Source organism: Castor canadensis, chromosome 5 (genome assembly GCF_047511655.1).
Source record: "Castor canadensis chromosome 5, mCasCan1.hap1v2, whole genome shotgun sequence".
Lineage (NCBI taxonomy): Eukaryota > Metazoa > Chordata > Mammalia > Rodentia > Castoridae > Castor > Castor canadensis.
This window is the reverse complement of record NC_133390.1, coordinates 3,463,256-3,485,336: the sequence shown is the minus strand read 5'-3', so window position 1 is coordinate 3,485,336 and position 22,081 is coordinate 3,463,256. Positions and strand designations below refer to the sequence as shown.

At 49.1% G+C, this 22,081-nt stretch overlaps 1 protein-coding gene across 1 annotated transcript; it reads right to left on the bottom strand.

Annotated features, from left to right (window-relative positions):
* Positions 1 to 14,829: 14,829 nt before the first annotated feature.
* Positions 14,830 to 17,365, bottom strand: Tff1 (trefoil factor 1). Its single transcript, XM_074072340.1, has 3 exons — positions 17,212 to 17,365; positions 15,448 to 15,600; positions 14,830 to 15,014 (listed from the first exon to the last, which is right to left on the bottom strand). Exons 1-3 carry the CDS (start codon positions 17,285 to 17,287, stop codon positions 14,998 to 15,000), a joined length of 246 nt encoding a protein of 81 aa, XP_073928441.1. The 5' UTR covers positions 17,288 to 17,365; the 3' UTR covers positions 14,830 to 14,997.
* Positions 17,366 to 22,081: the final 4,716 nt, after the last annotated feature.

The window sequence follows — 22,081 nt, the reverse complement described above, 5'->3', positions numbered from 1 at the left end:
GGCCAGACTTCCGGGCAGGGCCCCCTACTGTGGACAGGAATCCTGGTCGTGCCAGGATGCTGACGTGCAAAATGGGCCACGTGTGCCTCTGGAGCTGGGCACTCACAGGGTCACGCCCAGGAAGGGATTAACCATGTGGGACTCCAGATAAAGTATGTGACTACCACAGGAATTTTGCAAAATATTTGGACCAAGGCCACTGGGGCACAGGAATGGCACAAGGAAGGGCAGCCTAGAGGAGACCCCTGCAAGGGATGAGAGAATTTCAGAGGGTGGTAGGAGACCTGGTTAGCATGTCTCACTGCAGCACAGGTCCTGTCTCCCCTGGTCCCTCTTAGACTTGACATTGCTCTCCATGGAGACAGCTGACTAAGCATCGTGAGCAGCCTGAGAAGTTTAAGTTCATTACCAGCAAGCCCTGAAGTGGACCATCCCACCTTCCATGGGAATTCTACATATTTCCTCAGATCTTTGCCCCTGACCCACACCTAGGGGTGAGATCTAGAGAAGCGGGGGTCCAAGGATTTGACAGAGAGAGGATAGCCACAGGGTGACATCCAAAATGAAAAGAGGGAAGGACATGGTGGAGAAGAAGAGAAAGTTCCTCTGTTGAGCAGTCAGTGACCCAAAGACTTGGAAAGCCAAAAATCTTGGTCTAAAAGCCAGCATTGTCCTGGAGTATAGAGAGAGCAGGTCTACATCCTTGGCCTTTGACCAGACTTAGCCTGATCCCTGTGGACTGTGCCTACTTCCACCCATAGAACAGCCAAGGAATGCAGTCCTTGAAAACCTGGGAAGGATCCAATTCTCCAGCCCATATCCCCATCACCTTTAGTCACCAAGGTGGAAGTGACATCAGTCTCCCATTCTCTCCAGGATTCTCATCTCCACCTCCCCCACACCTTACGCCTAAAATGCTATAAAATGACAGTTGCAGATATAGACTAGCATGATGTGCCCCAGTGATCTCTGGGGGAAGGCGCACGAGGTGAGCTGAGGCCCAGCATGCCCTGTTTCCTGCTAGAGGTGAGGAGACCACACAGGACATAGTAGCCTCACTGGGGTGAAAAGGCAGAGGCAGAAACTAGGGACCCCCATGGCAGCTGGATTTTCAAGGTAGGAGGGGTAAGAAAAAGGAGCCCCAGAGTACAAATGGGAGTCACTTAGTCAAATTCTCAGCTGTCAGGGCCCCTAAGGACACCAAAGCAGCTGTTGGGGAAGGGGCAGTTGCTGAATGCCTATGCATTCAGTATGGCTGAGATTGTGTGGGCTCTGAATAGCCTGAGAACAAAACATGACAAGAACCCCCACATTTGGGAGGCACAAAGGCATGCTGTAGGAGCAGACCATTCTCTTCCAAGTGAAAGGGCTCTAGACCCATTTTAACACAACTTTAAAGGAGGCCTTGAGAGAATCAAGTTCATCTGTAAGTAAACTAACTGCTTGAGTTAGTTTTCTGAAGTTACCATGACAACATTCCACAGACTGGAGGCTTCAGCCACAGAAATGTATGTTTTTGAGAAACTGCAGGCTAGAAATCCAATATCAGGCTGTCCCAGGGCTGGGTCCTTCTGAGGCCTCTCCCCTTGGCCTGCAGATGGGGTCCTCTCCCAGTGTCCTAATCCATTGTCTCTTTGGGAAAGCATACCACTGGTGTCCCTTTTCTTATAAGGACCCTCGTCAGATTGGATCAGGGCCTACCTTAACAGGCACATTTTCCTGAATTTCTTCTCTAAGACCCCATTTCCCAATGCAGTCACATTCTGAGATTCTGGAGGTTAGGGTCTGTCTCTGAGGATACAGAGTTCTACCAATAACATGGCCTGAGTGAACAAAGTGCAATGCTTTATTAAGGAAGCTGAAAAGACCCAGGTGTAAGTACAGCATCTGTAATGTGTAACACAAAACTCAAAACTTACTTGACATGTGAGTGAGCAGGAAATTATGTCCACTAAAGATCAGCCCATGGGAACAAATTCGGAACTGGCACAAAAGCTGCTGAGCAAAGCAGTGCAAACCCATAATCCCAGACCTTGGGAAGCTGAGGCAGGCGTCTCTCAAGTTCAATGCCAACCTGGGGCAAAGAGGGAGACCTTATCTCAAATAAAAGAAAGAAATGACCCAATAATATTCATACAGTATTTAAAAAACACAAACATTTAATGAAACAACGACAACAACCAAAAGGAATCTCAAAAGAGAGTTGAAAAGTAAAAAAGGCACCAGGTGAAAATCCTAAAATAACAAAATACATCTGAAGTGGAAAATTCACTGTGCGGGCTTTAGATTGGATTTTAATAGTAGACACTGAAGATGAAAGGCTGGCTTACTCAAAGCCAGTGTAATATAAACTATCCAAATGAAAGCACAGAGAGAAAAGGGCTCTGAAAAATGAACAGAATTCCAATGACTTCTGAGACAATGTCAATCAAGCAGTCTCCCCTACATGTAATCCATATACTGGAAAGAGAGAAGAGGAAAAGCATTTGAAGATATATTGGTCAGATGTCTTGTAAACTTGATAAGAGGTATAAATCCAATAACTCAAATAACTTCAAGGAAGATAAATGAAAAAAAAATTGAAGCACAGTGTGATCAAATTGTTGAAAATCATTGATCAAGAAAATTCTTACCCAAGCATGGTGATTCCTATCTATAATCTCAACTACTCAGGAGGCAGAGGTAAGAGAATCTTGAGTTCAATTCCAGTCCAGGCAAAGGTAGTGTTGAGACTCTGTCATAAGTAATGCACCTGTGTACCAAGATAGTATAATGTAATACACTGTAAACTGCTGAATAACAGAACAGGTGATAGAGAAAGTAATAGAGGGGTTTAATCTGATAAAGCACGATATATACATGTCTGAAATACCAGGGCAAACCCCCTTGAACAATCAGTATACACTTAAAAAAGTCTCGTCGGGGGGTGAGAATCAGTGGGAGGGGGAGGGTAAACAGAGAGGGTGAAAGTGGGTGAATATGGTGGACGTGTTTCCTATTCATGTAGGAAAATAGAACAATGAAACTTATTAACATTGTTCTTAGAAAGAGGAGGGGGGGATGTGGCACAATGATGAAGGAGGTGACTCTAATTAAGATAGATTGTAAGCACATACACAAATGTCACAATGAATTCCTCCTGTACCACTATTGTATGCAAATAAATTTTAAGAAAGGGAAGAAAAATAAAAGGTTTGGGGCATAGCTTAAGTGGTAGAGTGCTTGCTTAGCATGCACAAGGCTCTAGGTTCAATCCCAACACCTTAAAAAAAAAAGCAGCTGGAGAGAAATGCATATGGCAAAAGGCAAACATAGGAATGACAACTCTCTTTTCTCTGAAACAATGCGAACCAGGGGTGATGGAATGGTATATTTAAAATAGTGGGAAAAGTCAAAATGCTCCACTCCATGAAAATATCCCTCAAATAGGATGCTGTTTTCACATGAACAAAAGAGAAGCCATCACTTTTAAGACTGTCCTCCAAGGAACCTCAGAGGAAATTCAGGCTGAAGTTATGGCCAGCCCTTAACAGAGGGTGTGAATTCTCCAGGTTGCCCCAGCCAGTTCTCCTCTGACTAGATTTTCTCAGTGCTGGCATTTGCTCACCCTTCATTAGCCCTCTCTTCTACAGCTCAATCAAGTCTGAGTGGTTTCTCGTTCGGTTTGCTGCATCTGTCTCCTAACTAGTTTCTCAAACACAGCAAAAACCTGCCTTGATTATTTTTATGAAATGAATGTCTGTGTTGCTCCCTAGTACCCCACAGACTGTAGGGGACAGACCAAACGCCTAACTGCAAAAAGCAAGACCCTTTGTGCATTCATTCCACACGCCCCTACTCTTCTTCTATTGCCACTCTGGTTCACATCGGCATCTGGCCTTCTGGAAACACTGCCTCATCTTTCACCCTTGCCGTGTGCCCCTCCCTCTGTGTAACCCTTCCACGTCTCACAGCCTCCCATGTTCCTTGATGTGTGACAGGAGTCACTTCTTCCTTCGCTTGCTCCAGAGAGAAGAGAGGTACCCATCACTCTCCCCACAGCACCTTTTGTCCAGAACGAATTTTTACTTCTCTAGTTGCTGCTTTAATTTTACCCAAGACAGCAACTGACACTTGCTTTCAGCCTACCAGGCAATATTTTAAGGGTTTCAGATGCTGTATTTCATTTAATCCTTACAACGATTCAGAGAGACTAAAATGGCAATTCCCACTTTAAAATCTAGATAGGTGAAATAGTGTGCCCAAATAATACAGCAAAACCAGTGTAGAGTGAGAGCACAGCCAGACCTATTGCTCGTTTGCAGTGGATCCCCAGAACCCAATGTCATGCCCAGCTCATGGTAGTCTTGCCTAGTAGGGAGGGGACTGGCGAAGTGGATGACTGGTCTCCAGGAGTTTGGAGAAAGGAACTGGGCACCTTGTGTTGCTTGTTAACCAAATCGCCTTTCGAGTTCATAAAACACATCTAGAGTGGATGAGAAATATATGCAAATGAATGAGGCAAGTACCCCCTTCCCTGGCTTTTCTCCTCATCTGTGAACACCAAGGTGGAGAGGGAACTTATCAATAGCTCTTTCACCTCATAGAACCAGTCTATAAGACCTCATTTTCATTCTATCATCAGGGGAAAAATCACTTTATTACCCAAATTCACTTGCTCAGCATCCCTAAAGTCGGTGGGGAAAGATGGCTGATGTCCACACCCAAGTTCCCTTTCCAGCCTCTGGGTTTCTCAAGTTTTGCTGTGCTGGCCAACAGCCCAGGATTCAGTACACAATAGGGAACTTGACCAAAGCTAGGAGAAGTAAGTGGTGATCCATGCTAATGCAGATTGTGGGAGGTGACATTGGTGGTGTCATAGGGAGTTCTTTTGGGAGCTGTGGTTGGAGGGTCATGAGTTTAGGCCCGTCTTTAATGTGCTGTGGAATGTGATTCCTCTGTACTTTGTCAAGAGTCTTCGGTAAGTATTTAAATGGCCTTGAAATGCCTCTGATATTTGCTGTTTTTGCTTGTTTGTTTGTTTGTTTTATATGATACCACTTTGAGACAAGCCATGATCTGGTCAGTTTTGAAACTCAAAAATAATTAGCCCATTTAAACCACATGTCAAGGTAAAACGATTTATTATTGTAGGAAGTAAGACTCAAGGATAATTGCCAGTTTTTTAAATAAAGCTTTATTGAAACACAGTCGTACCCATTCTCCTACATATCAATGTGACTTCATTCTAGCCACAATGGCAGAATTGCTTACTTGTGATAAAGACCATATGGCCTGTAAACCTAAAGTATCAACTATCTACCTTTAAAAAATCTGCTTACTACTGTAATAGAGGCTTAGAGCTGTCTAAAAATAACTTAGAAAGTACAGGTGGAGGGCTGAGACGTGCACTTGATTTCTCTGGGGGAATCTGGGCAAGGTCGCCAGCATAATCCACGCTACAGAAATAAGTCCTGCTGCTTTTCTCTACTGCGACATCCATTTTTGATGGATCCATTTTTGCAGGTTATTGGGGCTTCATCCTGTGATCTTCTCGAGTTTCTGCACATCTTGGAGATGAACTAACCATCCTATAGTACAAATCCTAAAATCAATGCCCAGTGTTAAATGCTGAAGTGACGCCTGCTGAAACTGAGGGGTCTCCAGTGGCCTACCCACAAGTCCCCTCTCCCTCTGCTCCCATGGATGAGGTCCCAGACAGACAACCTCCTTTTCAATGGCAGGTCCAGTACCTGCTCACCAAGAGTAATGGATCTCGGTTCCCTGCCAGCCCACATGATTGCTTAAACACATAAATCCCATCATCCAGCAGGAAGGCCAACCATCACACCTCTCCATACCTCACAGCCAGCACCCCGCAGCCCTGGCTGGTTGAAGCTATCCCTGAGTGCCACCCCGTGTGCATGGCGAGCTGTGCGTGCACTCACTGGTCCAGCACTGAGTGTAGGGTGTCCTGCCAGTCCTGCAGGCTTAGCGAGAGACTCCTCTCACTGGAGAGCTGTGTAGAAGACAGGCAAAGCTGTCCTTACTTCAGGACTGCCTCTCAAAGACGTTTGTGAGGCAAAATGCATAAGGCGTCTCTCTGGGGCAAAGGACAGCAATCTTAGTTCCCAAGGTCAGGGTTTGTCCCTGTAATGCAACTCATTGCGTGTGGGCACACTCTTGTGTCCCTGTCATTTGGGGGGAGAGGAAACCAATGCTTGCTACACGGTGAATGACAACATCCTTTTTCTCTGACCTGGCAATCACCTGTCTTCTGCCACCACTCCTGGAACTGTGGCGGGCTGCAAGTCACATGAAAGCTCAGTCCTTCCCAGGCTTTGACCCTGACAAACTAGACAAGGCTGAACATAGGAGAGCCTCCCATTCTCACTTCTCGAACTGCTGTCCTCTCATCACTAGGAACACGCAACCCAGCGTAGCACGTGCATCGAGGTGAATATGGTTTTGCTTAACTTAATCTGTTTCCTACTCAAAAGTCCAACTGAGTGCAATGTTAAACACTGAACAATTAAGAAACTTTTCACCTAGTACTACTTGTCACTAACTGTGGTCTGCTTGGACCTTGGGATTGGTAAACCCTCCCTTCCTAATGGCCATCGACACCCTCTAGTAAGTTCCACGTACTTGCAGCTTGCCAGGTGGAGGTCTCCTCCTTGCTAGCTGTGTTTGCTAATAGGCTTATAGGCACTAAATAGTCAACACGGCCCACCCCACGGTCACAAAGATGAGGAAGTTTTCTTAAGCTATCCTTAAGCTATCCATATCTTTCTATGATATTGTTAATGACCCTACAAATATGATCTAAAGCCACAGCTTGATTTGAGGATTAGTTCCTGGTCTGGTCAATATTATCTGAACAGAACCCTGTTGTTGTGTGGGATATCACCCAGAAAATGATAGGAGCCTCCACGTGCTGCCCAGCTGCAGGACAGAAGGGCTCGCACAAATGACAGATGCACAAATGACCCTGGGGATCAAACCTAACCACTGCAAGGCTGGGAGATGAGGGGGAAAGAGAAGCGCAGGTTGATAGTCCACGTGGAAGAGGTGGATGGAAGGCTACATCTGCGCCTTGTGCGGTGGGTAGTCACAGGTCCTGCCCCTCTCAGACTTCCTCAGCAGCATGTGGCGGCAAGGACCAGAGTCAAGGTTTGAACCAAAGACCTGGAGACAGGAAGGTGCCTGGGGCTCTAACTCTTGAACCATGCGTCCAGACCTTTTTTTCCTCTAGTTATTTTTCTAGATAGGATCTCACATTTTTTCCTGGGACTGGTCTTAGACCATGATCCTTCTGCCTGCACCTCTGGCACAGCTGGGATTACAGACTTGTGTCATCATGCCCAGTTTTATTGGTTGAGATGGGAGTCTTGCTAACTTTTCGCCTGGATTAGCCTTGAAATGTGATTCTGCCAAATAGCTGGGATTACAGGTACATTACCACACACCAGACCCCCTGAGACATGCTCTTGATTTATCTGAGACAGTCAGGGGTAGAGATGCCTGGTCCCAGCTGTGGCTAGCACGATTCACAGCGCAGCCATACCTCCACTCGGCATGGCTGGGGCCAACCTGGGCTGGTGTGTGGCTGACTTAGGGAAAACAGAGCTTTGAGGTGCACATCTGTTTCTTTCCAGCCTCTTCTGTCTGAGAGAATAAACTTGCTAGATCCATCCTTTTTGTCATATGACACTGCTTATAGGTCAACTCACTTGGTGTCCGCAAGCAACAAGGCTCATGAATGTCACCTGCATCTCACAAGCTTTTCTCTTGCCCACTCTCTGAACAGAACACACCTTCGGTTTCACAAAACCCATCTTGTTCTAAAGCAGAACTGAGTAGTCTCAAATAACAGCAAAGGGTCATGACACTGACCTTCACTAACTTGCACTAACTAGGGCTCCTTGGGTACAAGTAACAGATGCCAACTGTTAAGGGCTAAATTGTGTTTCACCCCTAAATCCATGTGTGGAAGCCCGGGCCCCCAGGGCTGCAGAGTGTGACTACATTTGGAGACAGAGGGGGTATTTGGGTCCTCATTTCCAGATTTTATTCATTAACGTCTATTCAGTATGCCATCAACAGTCCTCCTGTGTGCATTCTGCTGAAAAGACATCTAGGAGACTGAGCAAGTTTGTCACTTAATAAGTCTGAATTCACCTTTTCCACTTCTTATAGCACACGGTCATCATTGAAACAGATTGCTTTTGAACAGATCTTGGTTTTAAAGACTCAGATACCGTGAGTTCTGTATAAACTGGTGGACAGCGGGTTAGTTCCTTTGTTTTGACTTGTAAGCCTCAGCTTCACTGAAGAATTTTTAAAAAAAAAGCAGGGCCAAAGAAAGCATAATGTTTGTCCCTAGAATTAAAGCTTTCCGGATGGATGGGCTCAACACTGACTCACTGAATAGACTACACGGAAATTGTTCAAGATGTCTTTAGCTTTAATCATTAATAGTTTGAGCAGCACTGTAGTACTGGTTGCTATTTAAAATCAAAACCCTGTTTCTGCATCCCCAAGGAGGTGGCTTGTGTACACAACCATGCCAGCCTGTATCTAGGGGTGTGTCACTACAAATTCCAAAGAAACTGGCTTTCAGAAGGGATCACGAGAATGGCGTTAATCGTCCTTCTTAGCACAGGGACAGTAGCAAGCAAGCACTTAGTAACTGCACACCACAGCAGTGCTGGCAGGGCAGAGGCTGTGCCTACCCCCGAGAGCTGTAAAAACTAGCTCGTACATGACATGCAGTGAGAGGCAAAGCAATCCCTCTGTAATAAAATTTTAAAATAAGAAAAATGCTCACACATGATAAAAGCGAGAGCACACAAGGAAGGGGTGAGGATAGGTAAGACACCTAAAAAATTAGCTAGCATTTGTTGCCCTTAACGCAGAGAAACTAAAGCAGATACCTTAAAGCAACTGAGGCCAATAGGAAAAGGGGACCAGGAACTAGAGAAAAGGTGAGATCAAAAAGAATTAACCTAGAAGGTAACACCCACGCACAGGAAATTAATGCGAGTCAACTCCCTGTATAGCTCTCCTTATCTCAACCAGCAAAAACCCTTGTTCCTTCCTATTATTGCTTATACCCTCTCTACAACAAAATTAGAAATAAGGGCAAAATAGTTTCTGCTGGGTATTGAGGAGGTGGGGGGGGACAGGGAGAGGGCGGAGTGGGTGGTAAGGGAGGGGTGGGGGCAGCGGGGAGAAATGACCCAAGCCTTGTATGCACATATGAATAATAAAAGAAAAAAAAAAGAAAAATGCTCACAGTGGTTTGTATCAACTGTGTGTGTTTCCTGACAATACCAGCTAGAGATTCAGAGTACCCTAGGGCTGTCTTTATGTCCTAAAGAAAAGGACCATTTCTATCACTCATGGTTCATACAGAAATTTTTCTTAAAGATTAGCTGTACACTTACCCCTCAGATGGCATAAACAGTCCGGGGGGGGTGGGGAGAGGGTTACAGCTTTAACATCTCATTAAAGTTGTTTGCAAAAGGAACAGGGAATCATTTAATTTTTTTTTTCTTAAGAGTTGAATGTCTTTCGTTTTTGCTATAACCATGAGCTTTTATTTGTTAAATAAAAATGGGAGGAGGGGCCACACAAACACAGATCTCTCTGAGCAAGCTGACCGTCCACACCACAAGTTTTGAAATGGAAGGTTGCATACTATATGTCATAAGTCCCAACTAAGCAGTGTCACAATGACGCTATTTCTTTGTTCGCTTTTTGGCTATACTTCTCTGTGACAGGTCTTGTGACTTTGGTCTTTTCTCTGCAGGCTCTCAGATCTAAAAGGAACCCATTAGTCTTTCATCCACACTCACCATGGCACCTGTACTGTGAACCTCTCCACAATAACCAAGTGCAGGAGCAGAGTGGCTGGCTGCCTCCGTGCAAAACCAAATATCCATCTTCATCCACCTCCACCTGGTACGTCAACTTTCCAAATCTGTTCCACAGAAGAGGACTCTGGTGACAAATCTCAATGAGACCCAATGCTTTCTCACCCACCATGGTTACAGTGGGTGAATGTTTTTCCAGTTTAGCGCTGGATCTTCTTTTGTAGTCATCATAAAACACGTAAGCACATTCGTGGCTCCTTCTGAGAAGACAGCAATTTCCAGTATACTTGACTTTGTAGACCAGGTCAATAAGCTCCAGTGACTGCTCCCCTGTCCATACAGTCCCCAAGAAACAGGTAGCTGCTTTCTGGCGGGAAACCAAAGTATTCCAAAAGTCAAAGTAAATCATAAAATGGCCCATGGGTATCACTACATACTTTGAGGTGTTTCAAGTAGGATAAGCTGAAAGATCTGAGAGTAAGCTCAGTCCTCTGACTTCTTTCCCCCGGAACTGGACATCCTTACTGGCCTGGACCCTCTCAATCCAGCAGCTGTTGGATGATCTGTTCATGCTGAGTTCATCCAGACTTCCATCGCCTTTCACCACCAAGGCCTCCCACACACCCTGCGGCAGGCTTACCCCTCTGCCAGGGATTCACACACCTCTCCCACACCATGGAAGCAGCAGGGACAGCAGATGCCTTAGGTCCTCCCTGCAGGCACCCTGCTCCCTGCTTCCTCCCTCTCTTCCCACTGGAACCACTGAGACAGGGCCTTTGCAGAGGTGATTGGGGATAAAACCAGACATTCAGGCGGGCTCTAATTCAATCTGACTGCAGTTCTCATCAGAACAGAGATGCAGACGCACAGACAGAAGATTACGTGAACAGGCAGCAAGAGGATGGCCATGTGCAAGCCAAGGAGCCAGGCCTCAGGAGACTCCAGTCCTGCCATGACCTTCATCTAGGTCTTCCAGCGTCCAACATCGTGAGGAGGAAAATGTCTACTGTTTCAGCCCTCCGTCTGTGGTATTTTCTTATGGCAGCTGGAACTGCCAGCTCCTGATGAAGAAGGGGACTGGTCACTGCAGGGCTTTGGTTCCAGGACCCCCTTGGGTACCTGAGGGTGCTCAAGTCCCTGACATAAAAGGACACAGTGTTTACACACAATCGACACACATCCTCTTGCACACTTTAACTTATCTCTAGAGGACTTATAATGCCCCAGAAGATGCAAATGCTATGAAAATATCCTTTAGGGACAAGAAACAGGTCTGTACACGTTCACTACATTTGCAACTTTTTCCCCTAAGGTTTTTGACCTGGGGTTGGTTGGATCTGCAGATACGGTTGGTTGGATATGAGGCCCCACTCTTTATGGCTTCTGGGTGTCACTGGAACCCCAGGGTCAGAACTCCCTGCCACCTCCCTGCTCCCTGCCTCCCAGCAAACCCTGTCCCCCTCACTGCCTCTGACCCATGCTTTGATCCCCTGTCCAGGCTGAGGCTGTCATGACTCCCACACCCCCTTGTCTAGCTAGAAAGCCCCTGAGTACCCCAAAAAGGTGAGTCTGTCCTCATGAAATTTCATCTGAACAACTTCAAGGATGTGGAAAGCTCTAGAAAGTTCCCTGGATTGGTGGTCTGCAGGCCGGCGGAAAGGGGGCAGGTGTAGGACATCATGGCCGGCTTTGAAAGTGTCTGGCACTTTACGGATCACATGGGCACTCCAGCTTCATTCTGGTCAAGGCAGGAAAAGTGAGCGCTGGCTCAGAACTCACTGCCTTGTTCCGCTCAGACTACTGCGAAGAGTAAGAGCAGAAAATTTGCAAGCAGCCTATGCAAATGTCAGAGTTCCAAGCCTGGTGTCACTCCCCCCACCTTGGGGACACTAGACTTGCCCTGAATGGCTGCTCACCCCCACCCTCAGCCTGTCTCCCTGGAGTCCAGGGGGGACTTGGAGCCTTTAAGAGCTCCTGGGGTGGACGGGTGCCATTACCACACTACAAACCCCTTACCAGCAGAGCTGTGTTTGTTCAGGTCCTTTGTCACCACAGCTTGCCTGGTTCCCAGCCCCACATGGCCACGGACTCTGCGGTGGCCAGGAGGGGCCAGTGCTGCCAACCCTGCAGAATCCCGCTCTTCCTCCCCCACTTTCGGGCCACAGGGGGAACACAATACCCTGTCATGGCTTCCTGAAAAGCCCAAGCCGCACAGAGATAGATCCTGGTACCAGCAGACCTTCCCCCACACAGGGGCTGCTTGGTCACAGTGGTCACAGTGTGAGGAACATGGAAGAAGGGAGGTCTTGGCCTGGGAGAGGCAGGGCCTTGTGTGGTCACTGGTTGAATGGTCAGCATTCCAGAAGCAGACAGGGTTGCTGGTCACCCAGGCCACCTGTACAGGTTTGCCTTCTCCTGGCTTCCCTTTCTTCTCTTCCACCCGCCATCCCCCACCCGACCTACACACACACACACACACATGAATCCACCTGCCTCCTCTCCCTGCATTACTGCAGACACACACCAAATGACAGTGTCACCAGTCCCTTCTCAAGGCAGAGCAGGACACTTAGTAGCCCCTTTCTCAGTGATGCCTTCCGACGAGAGAATTCTTGAAGCCGCAGAGGTCCACCTCCACCCTGAAGGACATGCAAAGCTGGCTCTGGAGTTGGTAACTGTCTTCCAGCTCCTGGGCTGTGGAGGGAAATTATTCCCGTACTGGGCGCCGTTCTCTGACCCTTCCCCAACCCGCCTTCTCTCCCATCTTACCTGTGGCCTGCAGACAAGAAGGAAGCAGTGTGTAACCCTGTCTGCCTCTGTTTGTTCTGTGCAGAACTCAGCAGCTCTCACTCGCCCCCCAAAGTGACAGGAGCAGCTGGCGCCACTGAGAAGCTCTTGGACAGCCGAGAAGACCAGGGCCAGGTGTCTTGGTGATGAGGCAGAGAGCACTTCCTGACAGCGAGGAATCGTGGGGAGAGGCACAGGGCACGTGCCAGCTAGGACACCTCATGCATGGGCCGGCAGCACACCAGAGGACAAGATTCCCCCCGCTTCCACCCCTGTACAGGAAGAAGAGAAAAGGGCAGGAGCAGTGAAGAGACTTATAAATCATTACGACACACTGAAATCTACCAGGGATTAGGCAAAAGAAAGTTTGGTTATTTTTACCTCTAACTAGCAGGCAGAGGATATAAGATTGGATACTTGCTGGACACCAGTGGCTCACGCCTGTAATCCCAGCTATTCAGGAGGAAGAGAACAGGAGGATCGAGGTTCAAAGCCAGCCCAGACAAATGGTTCTCAGGACCCTATCTCAACAAAAAACATCATGAAAAAGAGCTGGTGGGAAAAAAAAAGATTGGCTATTTTGTAGGCAAAAAAAAAAAAAAGAGAGAGAGAGGCCAAATTTCTTTGCACATCACAGAGGTAAGATGAGTCACATGTGACCAACCCTCTTAATGCATACGTACACAGCACAGATGACTTCAGCAATATGTGCCCTTCGCCCTCTGTGGCCACGGGCTCTGCATTCTGGGGTTTGATCAGCCATGAATCAGAAATATTTTTAAAACAGTGCCTGCCTTGGATACGTATGGACCTCTTTTCTCGTCATTATTCTTGAAAAGGTAAGCACTGTGAACATGGCATTTCCCTTGTGCTAGGGACAGTGAGTCACAGAGATAATTTAAAGTACACAAGACGGATGAGGGGTTACCTGTGAGTAACCTTGAGCCCTCTTACCAGGGACTTGGGCATCTATAGACCTGCTATTGCTGGGGGTCCTGGAGCCCCCACCCCAGGGACACCAAGGGCCGACTGGGTGCCATGATGTGCAGGGGGCAGGGTCTTCACTCCTGGACTCGTCTCTGGGAAGGCACCTCCTGGCCTCTTGCACATCTTCAGTCCTCCCTCCTCCTGGTGGCCGAGGAGTTTCCTACTGGACTGGTTAACTTGCAGAGAACTGGACCACACAGGGGCCCCTCACTTCTTCCCTCTCTCCAGCCAGCTGCAGAGAGGGAGAGAGTTCCAGCCTCCTGGGCCCCCAGGTACCATGTGCAGCTGTGCCTGGCCCACAGGCACCTGAGGTCAGGTGGGAGGAGGATCCAGGTACCCTTGGCCTGTTTACCTGAGCAATAGAGCAGGGACGACTGCCCAGAGGGGAGCCCTTTCCTAACCACCACGAGGGCACTTTGAGGTCAGGGGTTCCTGTGCTGTCCCCACCCAGGCTGCTCATGTGGCCTGGCCACGCTGGGCTGGGGTGCAGTTGGCTCCACGCCCTTTTATCTGGGCTGCGCTAGGAGTGAGGTGGCAGGGAGACTCAGCTTTCACACCCCTCTGCTCTTGTTCTGTTCCACAGTTTCAGATGTGGGTGGGGGGTCCTTGGAGCGTCATCTCATGCCCTCCGAGCACTGTACTATCAACACTTTCAGACCCCTTGCTCTGGCCTCATACCCTAAGTCTGTACTCCATTTGGGTGAGTACAGGAATCAGAAGGCCATTATTTCTTGAATGTTTAGGGAACACTCGTGGTGTTCAGGACATAGTTTCATGATTTGACAAAGCTGTGACTCAGGATTGCTCTTTTTTTTTTTTTTGAGCAGGAAGAGCACTGAGGCAAGTCCTCACTATGTAGCCCAGGCTGGCCTGGAACTCAGGATCCTCTTGCCTCAGCCTCCTGAGTACTGGGATTACAGGCGCATGCTACCAGCTTAGGCCTACTCTTAAACCCTATGGGTCTTCCTAAATGAGCCTGAAATCTCCGTCCGAGGCCTCCACACTGGAGGCTAGCAGTGACCAAGCCAGCTATATGACACACCAGGACAGCTCCATCCTCTGAGCTACCCACCCCTGCCTCACTATGGACAGTTCCAGTTCCTGTTCAATCCAGGACAAGGAGCCAGCAGTGAAACTGTTGCACTTGACTTCCAACAAAAGGACGATAGTATTTTTAAAAAGAACAAAGAACACAGAATAAATTCATCTCTTTTAATTTTTAAACCAATTTTGCGCACTAAAAGTCAGAGTGGTCATCCGCGTCTCCGGGAGGGTTATGATGTAACCGGTGAGGTGGCCGAGCTCCAGCACGACCTCACGAGGCCGGTGTCCAGCTGTGACAAAATCAGGTCCCCTGGGAAGAACTCTAGAAGCTACACTCCTCTGAAGGGAAAAGTGGAGGAGAGAGGCATTCGTGAGAATAAGCATTTTCTTTGACTTTAAGTGACCTCAGGACGTTTTTACTGAAAGTATCAGGAGAATTCTTTAGGAAACACAACTGTTTGTATTTTCATTCTGTTCCCTCCTCTCCTGCCCCAGGAGAGCCATGATCAGCACCAAGGGGGAGGCTTGGGTTCAAGATGTGACAAAGTCAGGGAGGAATGGGCCTCTGGCCAAGTGGACTTTCAGCCCTGACTCTCCGTCCATAATTCAGCCTGATTCGGTTGAAACCATGTCACAGGGTGCCCCAGGGCCATCAGCCTGGAGCCAGAGTTTGGGGAGCATTGCTGACTGGCTCCCAAAACCCCCTGTGGATCCTCTCACCAATCCAGGTCCTGGGACCCCACTGTACTTCAAAAGAAATGGCTAGACATACCTTCTTCAGGGTTCTCAATGGCCAGGGGGTGGAAGCACCACGGGTAACCCATGGTTCTGTCGTTAAAACAGCAGCCTCTGCTTGTGCACTCCTCAGCCGTGATGCCAGAATAACCACAGTTCACCCTCTCCCGGAGGGTCATTGTACATGTGTCTAAGAGTGAGAGTAAGAAGCAGAGGTGAGTCATGGGCTGGATTTCCTGACATTACCATCCACACTCCCACCAGGTCCCTTCTCCAAGGAGGTCAGCCCCTGTCTGGCGATGCTGACAGGAGCCAGGCTCAGGTCACAACAAGGAGATCTGGTCCCTATTTCTAAACGCAGGAACAATGGTGTTCAGGAAAGAGCTGGGGCTGGACTTGCCGACACTGTGCCAATTTACATAACAGAACCGTTCACTCGTTATTTCTACCAACAATCCTTAAATTTTATTCACCCAGTAAGCAAACACTGAGCATCACCCTTGTGTGCTAGAAACAGGAGGTAGCATGTCAATCCGAAAGTAGGCATCATACCTGTGACAGGAGCCCAGAAGTTAAAAGAGAAGGGGGTTACAGTAATAGAGGAAAGAAGACCACACAGTGCAATTGTCCCCCTGTGCCCAGGAGAAGGGCAGGGCAGTGGAGCTCCCAGGAGGGCTCCTTGCAGGAGAAGGCTGGTCAGATGAGGATGTGACAATGGGCAATCTGGGAAGATGGAGGACCATCTGCTGCTGGGGAGGATGGCTGAGGATCCAGCCAGACTGCTCTATGGTCTTGTCCTATGTGGGGACTGCCCAAGCTTTCTAGAAGAAAGGACTCTTGGCTTTGCAGGAAGGATCTGGACCAATCACCCACTTGCTGGTGGCCTCCGTGAAGACATTGGGACTTCACGGAGGCCACAGAGACCCTCCCTAGGGTCCCATTGTAAAGCCAAGATGACCAATGTCCATTCCACAGGTGGTCAGAGGTCAAGAAGACTCAGTACCCCTGTGAAGGCCAGCACCTCCTGGTGACCTACTGCTGCTCAGCTGCTGCTCCCAACAGCAATTAACATTTTCCTGGCCTGTCTACCACTGAATTCTGTCCTGCTCACCCACTATAGTCACATGAGGGAACAAAACAGGAGTGACCACCCTCTAAACTTCTGTTGAAACAGGGTCATGGATCCCATGGAACCCCAAAAGGAGCTGTTGTGCCTTGGCTAGAGGGCAGGGATGAAGGGGGCTGCCAAACTGAACAGTGGCCTGAACTGGGCTCTGAGGTAGGAGAAGGGCAGCACCTGCCCCTCCTCATCCCCGACTCCACCATCATTTCCTCCCTCAGGTTCCGAAGCCCACCTGCTCCCCGCTCCCTGCCATGGAGGCTGTGGGGCTCCGAGCCCTCGCAGGTCTCCCTCTTCCTCCCAACTCACTCTCCTCCCGCAGCCCCACCTGCGGTCAGAGCGGTGGAAAGTGAGCAGAGCGTCTGGCAGCTCTATGGACACTGTCTGCCACCTCCCTCAACCCACGTTAGCCATAATGCTTTACTCTCCACCGCTGAGGGAGCAGCGTGACGTTCTCCCCAGATGGGGACGCTCCTTTCCCTGGCACTTCTCAGGGGCAGGTCTCTGTCACCTGACACCTGCTGCAGTCCCCACCTGCTCTGCTCTTGTCTGTCCTGAGTATGGAATTCCCTTCCAAAGCCTAGACCAGCGGCTGGAAGTAAGCACTGGGTAGCCATGGCTCCCCTAGGCCCTCAGGTTTACTGACTGCACCCAGCAGGAAGCAGGAAGAAGCTTCCTTACCTGCCTGGTCCTCAGCCAGGGTGCTGACAGCCAGCATGAGGACCATGACCAGGACACAGGTCACCTTGTGCTCCATGGCAGCTTCACCTCCTCTCTGCTCCAGAGGAGACCACGAGTCAGCGATGAGAATCTGCCCGGGTTCTTCACTTTATAACATGGGTCCTATTTGCTTAGAGTGTGACATAACGTTTGCTTAGGGAGGTCCCCACCCCTTGACCAAGTACTCTGCACTGATTGCAGGTGTTTCTGAGATGTGGTCACCTGCTGCTTTGAGAGTGCTGATAGGGAGTATGCCATGTCAGGAAGTCATCTCTGTGCGGGGTGTGACATTCAGAATGTTCCCTCTTATCCCATGGACCGCCTCCTCTGATGTGACAGTGATAGAGGTCCTGGCTGTCTCAGTGGGGATTCTCCCACCAGAGTACACATTGCTGTCCTGCAAGGGAGCTGATTCATAAGGAGAGATGAGCCCCGAGAGGCCTCATGCTGTCAACAGTGTCCCTTCCAGGCAAGGAGCATAGGAGTCCTGTCCAGCTGACCTTGTCCTTGCACAATGGGTGCTGAGCAGGTTCCAGTTGGTTGGAGAATTCAGGTCTGGTGTGTGGCGGGAGCGCTGTGGCTGGACAAGAGTGTAAGGAAATGAACAGGCCTGCTCCTCGGGCTTTCCTCTCCCTTACGGGATTGACCTACGCACTGCTTCTTTTCTCCACTTGCTTTGTCCTGTGAGACATTTCCATGGCAAATGTGCATGAGAGCAAAGCACCCTTAGGTCCTTCGAGGAGGAAAATGGAACCTATTCAGGGGGCTCTGTTCCAGTGGCATCCACCTTAGGAAGGCAGCAAGCAGTCAGCATCCTGATGAAAGACACTGCGCTCACATCTTGACTGACTGACTGACTGACCTAGGTTATTTCTTCTTTCTTTTCTTTCTGCTTACAGGGGAGTCCTTTTAAGAAAGACAAAGAAAAGAAAGAAGAAATAGTGTCCAAGAACGGATATGGAAAACCGACCAAGTGCACAGATTGGCTCTGCCCACATTTGCTGGCTCCCTGATCCTTTCCCAGGGAGGTTTCCATCTCCCGGGCCATGGTGTCTAAGAGGATGCCCTCCACCCAGCAGCTGTACCCCCACCCGGCTCTGCCCTTTCATAGGCCTCTCTGTCCTCTAACCCACAGTAGACTGCAAGGTGCACAAGGGCAGGGGCTTATCTGCACTGAGGTGGCCCTGTCCTGAAAGCAGCACCCTCAGTAGACAAGCCATCAAAAGCTGCTGAAGAATCGAATAACTGAGCAGCAGAAATGTCTCCTGTTGGTGAAAGCTGAAGAGACACACACATGGCCTCCAAGACGTCCACTCTGTTCTTTCTAGGAGATAAGCCCTGGACCTTTCTAGGAGCGGTCTGAGTTAGAATTGGGACCTTCCAGGGTCCAGTGCCTCCTACAACCCTGAGCGAGTGGAGTCTGCTGGAGAGAGAGAGGCCTGGTGGGCAGGAACAGGGGCCTTCTGCGATGGGGTTGATTTTACCACAAATCAGGGGTGCCAGGCCTTGGGCCATGCGCCTGGTGACAGTGTTTCTTTCCCTCGATTCTGTTTTCTCAGCTCAAGGGGAGCCCTCAGAGAAGGGGATGCAAGCTGTGCAGCCGTCGAGAGGAAAAGCAGATGGTGTTGGCTGAGGTCTCGTGGCACAGACCACAACCCAGTTACTCTGCTGGTTCTGTCCAATGTCTACCCCAGGCAAATGCTGACGCTAGCGTGGAAGGAAACGAGCAGAGACAAGCTTTGCAGCATTCTTATAAAAAAATGGAGGGAGGGAGGGAGGGAAGGAAGAGAGCGAGGCCAGAGCTGACCTCAGAGGGAGGACAGTGGGCCTGGGCTCCGTTCCTCTGCGTCACCTGTTAGATTTCCAGTGGAGGACTATAGCATGATGCCACGCTGCAACCTTTAAATAAAACTCAGTTTAAAATGGAGAAGAAAGTGCAGAACTGAGTGCAAATCCACTAATCAGTGTCTTAACCGTGCTGGTTGTGAGTTTATTATCTGTGAAATAAAGTGGCTGGACCCTGTGATGTTTAATCTAAAACTCCCCTAACGAATTAATCAAGCAAGCAAAAATAAATGAATAAAACCCTCCCTTAAAAAAAGTTAATCATTGTGGGGGGGTACTAGTGGGAGGAGGAGGGAGAATAAAAGAGATGAAGGTGATGGTATATGGTAGATGGACTTCATACCTATATGGAACAGACCTAAGACACCTCTTGCAATTGCTTTAAGTGGAGTGGGGAGGGGCTGAGGGGGAGAGACGATGGGGGCAAGGTAAATAACGTACAATAAGTCTAATCGGAATTGTCACTACAAATCCCCTTTGTATAATGAATATATCCTAATTTAAAAAATTTATAGCAAAAAAGGAGAAGGAAGTAAACATAAGCACTAATGGACAAAAAATAATAAAATTGTCTTCCCGTTCAAAAAAAGTAAGTCATCTAATAAAACTCTCTCCTAAAAAATTAAACAAAATAGACATAACTTGCTCTTAAAAAAAATCAAACAAAAATAAATAAAACTCTCCCTTAAAAATTAAAAGTCTCCTCTAAAAATTAAACAAAAATAGTTTTCCCCTAAAAAATTAAGCAAACAAACAATGACTAACTAAAAACTCTCTCCTAACGGGGAGGTCTCTTCTCACACTGCTAGTGGGAATGTAAATTAGTGCATCTGCGATGGAGAACGGTACGGAGGTTCCCAAAACACTAGAAATGGTAAATGATCCAGCAATTCCACCGCTGGCTGTGTATCCAAAGGAGACGACCTCAGCTTGTGGAAGTGACATCTGCCCACCCCCCCTCCCCAGGCCACAGCCACATTAGTCACACCAGCCAAGATGTGGATGGCACCTAAGAGTCCATCGAGTGATGAGAGGATAAAGAAAAGGTAACATATATGTCCTCAATAGAATAATACTCAGCCATGAAAAAGCATGAGGCCCTGTCATTTGTGGTGACATGAATGAACTGCAGGACATTGTTAAGAGAAATACGACAGGCACAGAAACACGAACACCATGTGTTCTCTTCCTATGTGGGAACTAAAAAGTTGAGCTTGACACAGAGAGCAGAACGGTGATTAGCAGAGGCTGGGAGGGTGCAGGGATGGAGGGTGGACGGAGGAGGACTATGGGTGCAGGGTGCAGTTGGAGGAGCACTGACTCCTAACGTCTGTAGGCTAGCCATGGCTGACAGCAGTCAACTAAACGTTTCCAAATAGCCAGTGCAGATGCTCCCAACACAAAGATGTGATGTCTGAGGCAATAGATGTGCCAGTCTTGCTGAGCTGGTCTTCATAATTGTGCACCGAAATGTCACACTGCCCCCCACACATAGGCACAATTACTATGTGTCATTTAGGGATAAAGGTATACATTAAAAAACAAAGCTCTTCCCTGCCAACTCCCATGACCACAGTGGGCACTGCCTGCTTTGCTGGGCATCAGACGTGTAGTGCTCGTTTATTAATCAGAACCACTCTCCCCACCCCCTTCTCAGTACACCTGGCTAGGCTGGGCTGACAGGCTCCTGGCCCCGAGCCACCTTGTTTCCTGCCGGAAGGGAGCCTGGAAAGAGGACTGGCTCCTCCCATGGTCCTCCCACTGCTCCCTGCCACCCGCCCACCAGCACAGTGCACCCAGCCCTGGCCTCCTGCCTCCTCCAGCTCCAGCTGCCTGGGCGACTCCAGCAGGAGATGGGGGTGAGAGGAAGCGGCCACAGGGTGGGTCACCTGAGTCCCTCCCTACAGGGGAGCCTAGATGGCCACAGTACTCTGAAAACCACAGCATGGCAGCCCCCTCCTTACTCCTCAAGACTGCTGGGTTTAGGACCCCGGAGGGACTGAGCCCCCTTTCTTTCTCTCTCCTCAATGGAGGTGACCAGCCCGAGTCCTGCCAGGCTTTGGATGACACAGAAATTGCCACCCGTGCACAGACTGTCAAAGCGAGGCCCCGAGATCAGGCTCCTCAGGAGTCTGAGGTGCCAGACACTCTCTTGATCAGGGATGCAGTGGCCCTGCTGACACATGGCATGGAATGCCACCACAACCTCCCACACTAACCCGGGAGGGGACAGGCAGTGGAGAAGGGTACCAGGTGGGTGATTAGAGGTGGACGGCCAGGACGATAGATTTCTGGTGACATAAGGGTGATAAAGATTGAGATGAGTTGGTGTCTTCCAAGGGCCCGTCACTGCATTCCAAGAGGAAGAAGACACGGAGCCCTGGGACTATCCCCTGCAAACAGGATGGCCAGCTGAGTCTTCTCACCATTCCTGAAGCAGCTGCAGGAGCTGTGGAGCTCCCATGTGCAGATCAAGTGATCTTCACCTCTGGTCCCCTTACCCCACAGTCTCAGCATCAGTGAGGAGAGAGCGAAACTCAGAGATATGGGCTTGGGGTACTTAGACAGAAATGAAACTGCAGTTTTGAACCCCAGAACCTTCTCTACTGTCCAAGGCAGAGCAGCTTCCCTTTGCTTGGAGGCCTGTGGCAGCCACACCTCGACTCAGACACAGAGACAGAGGTTGGGGACATGGAGGGGTGAATGGGTGAAGGATGTGTGGTGTGCACACACAGTGCAATGCTGCTCAGTGTTATGGGATATTCTTCCTTTTCTAGAATGTTCAGCAAAGTCCCCTGGCCCGAGTGGCCTCGAAAACAGAACTGTTCTGTCCCATAGTGCAGGAGGCCAGAGATGAAAGTGCCATGAGGACAGGGCAGGGTCCCTCTGAGGGACAACCAGCTTGGGCCTCTCTCCCAGCTGCCTGCAGCCTCGCCCGCTCCTGTGGCTTGTAGATGCAGCTCCCTGCACTCACATCACCTCCCCG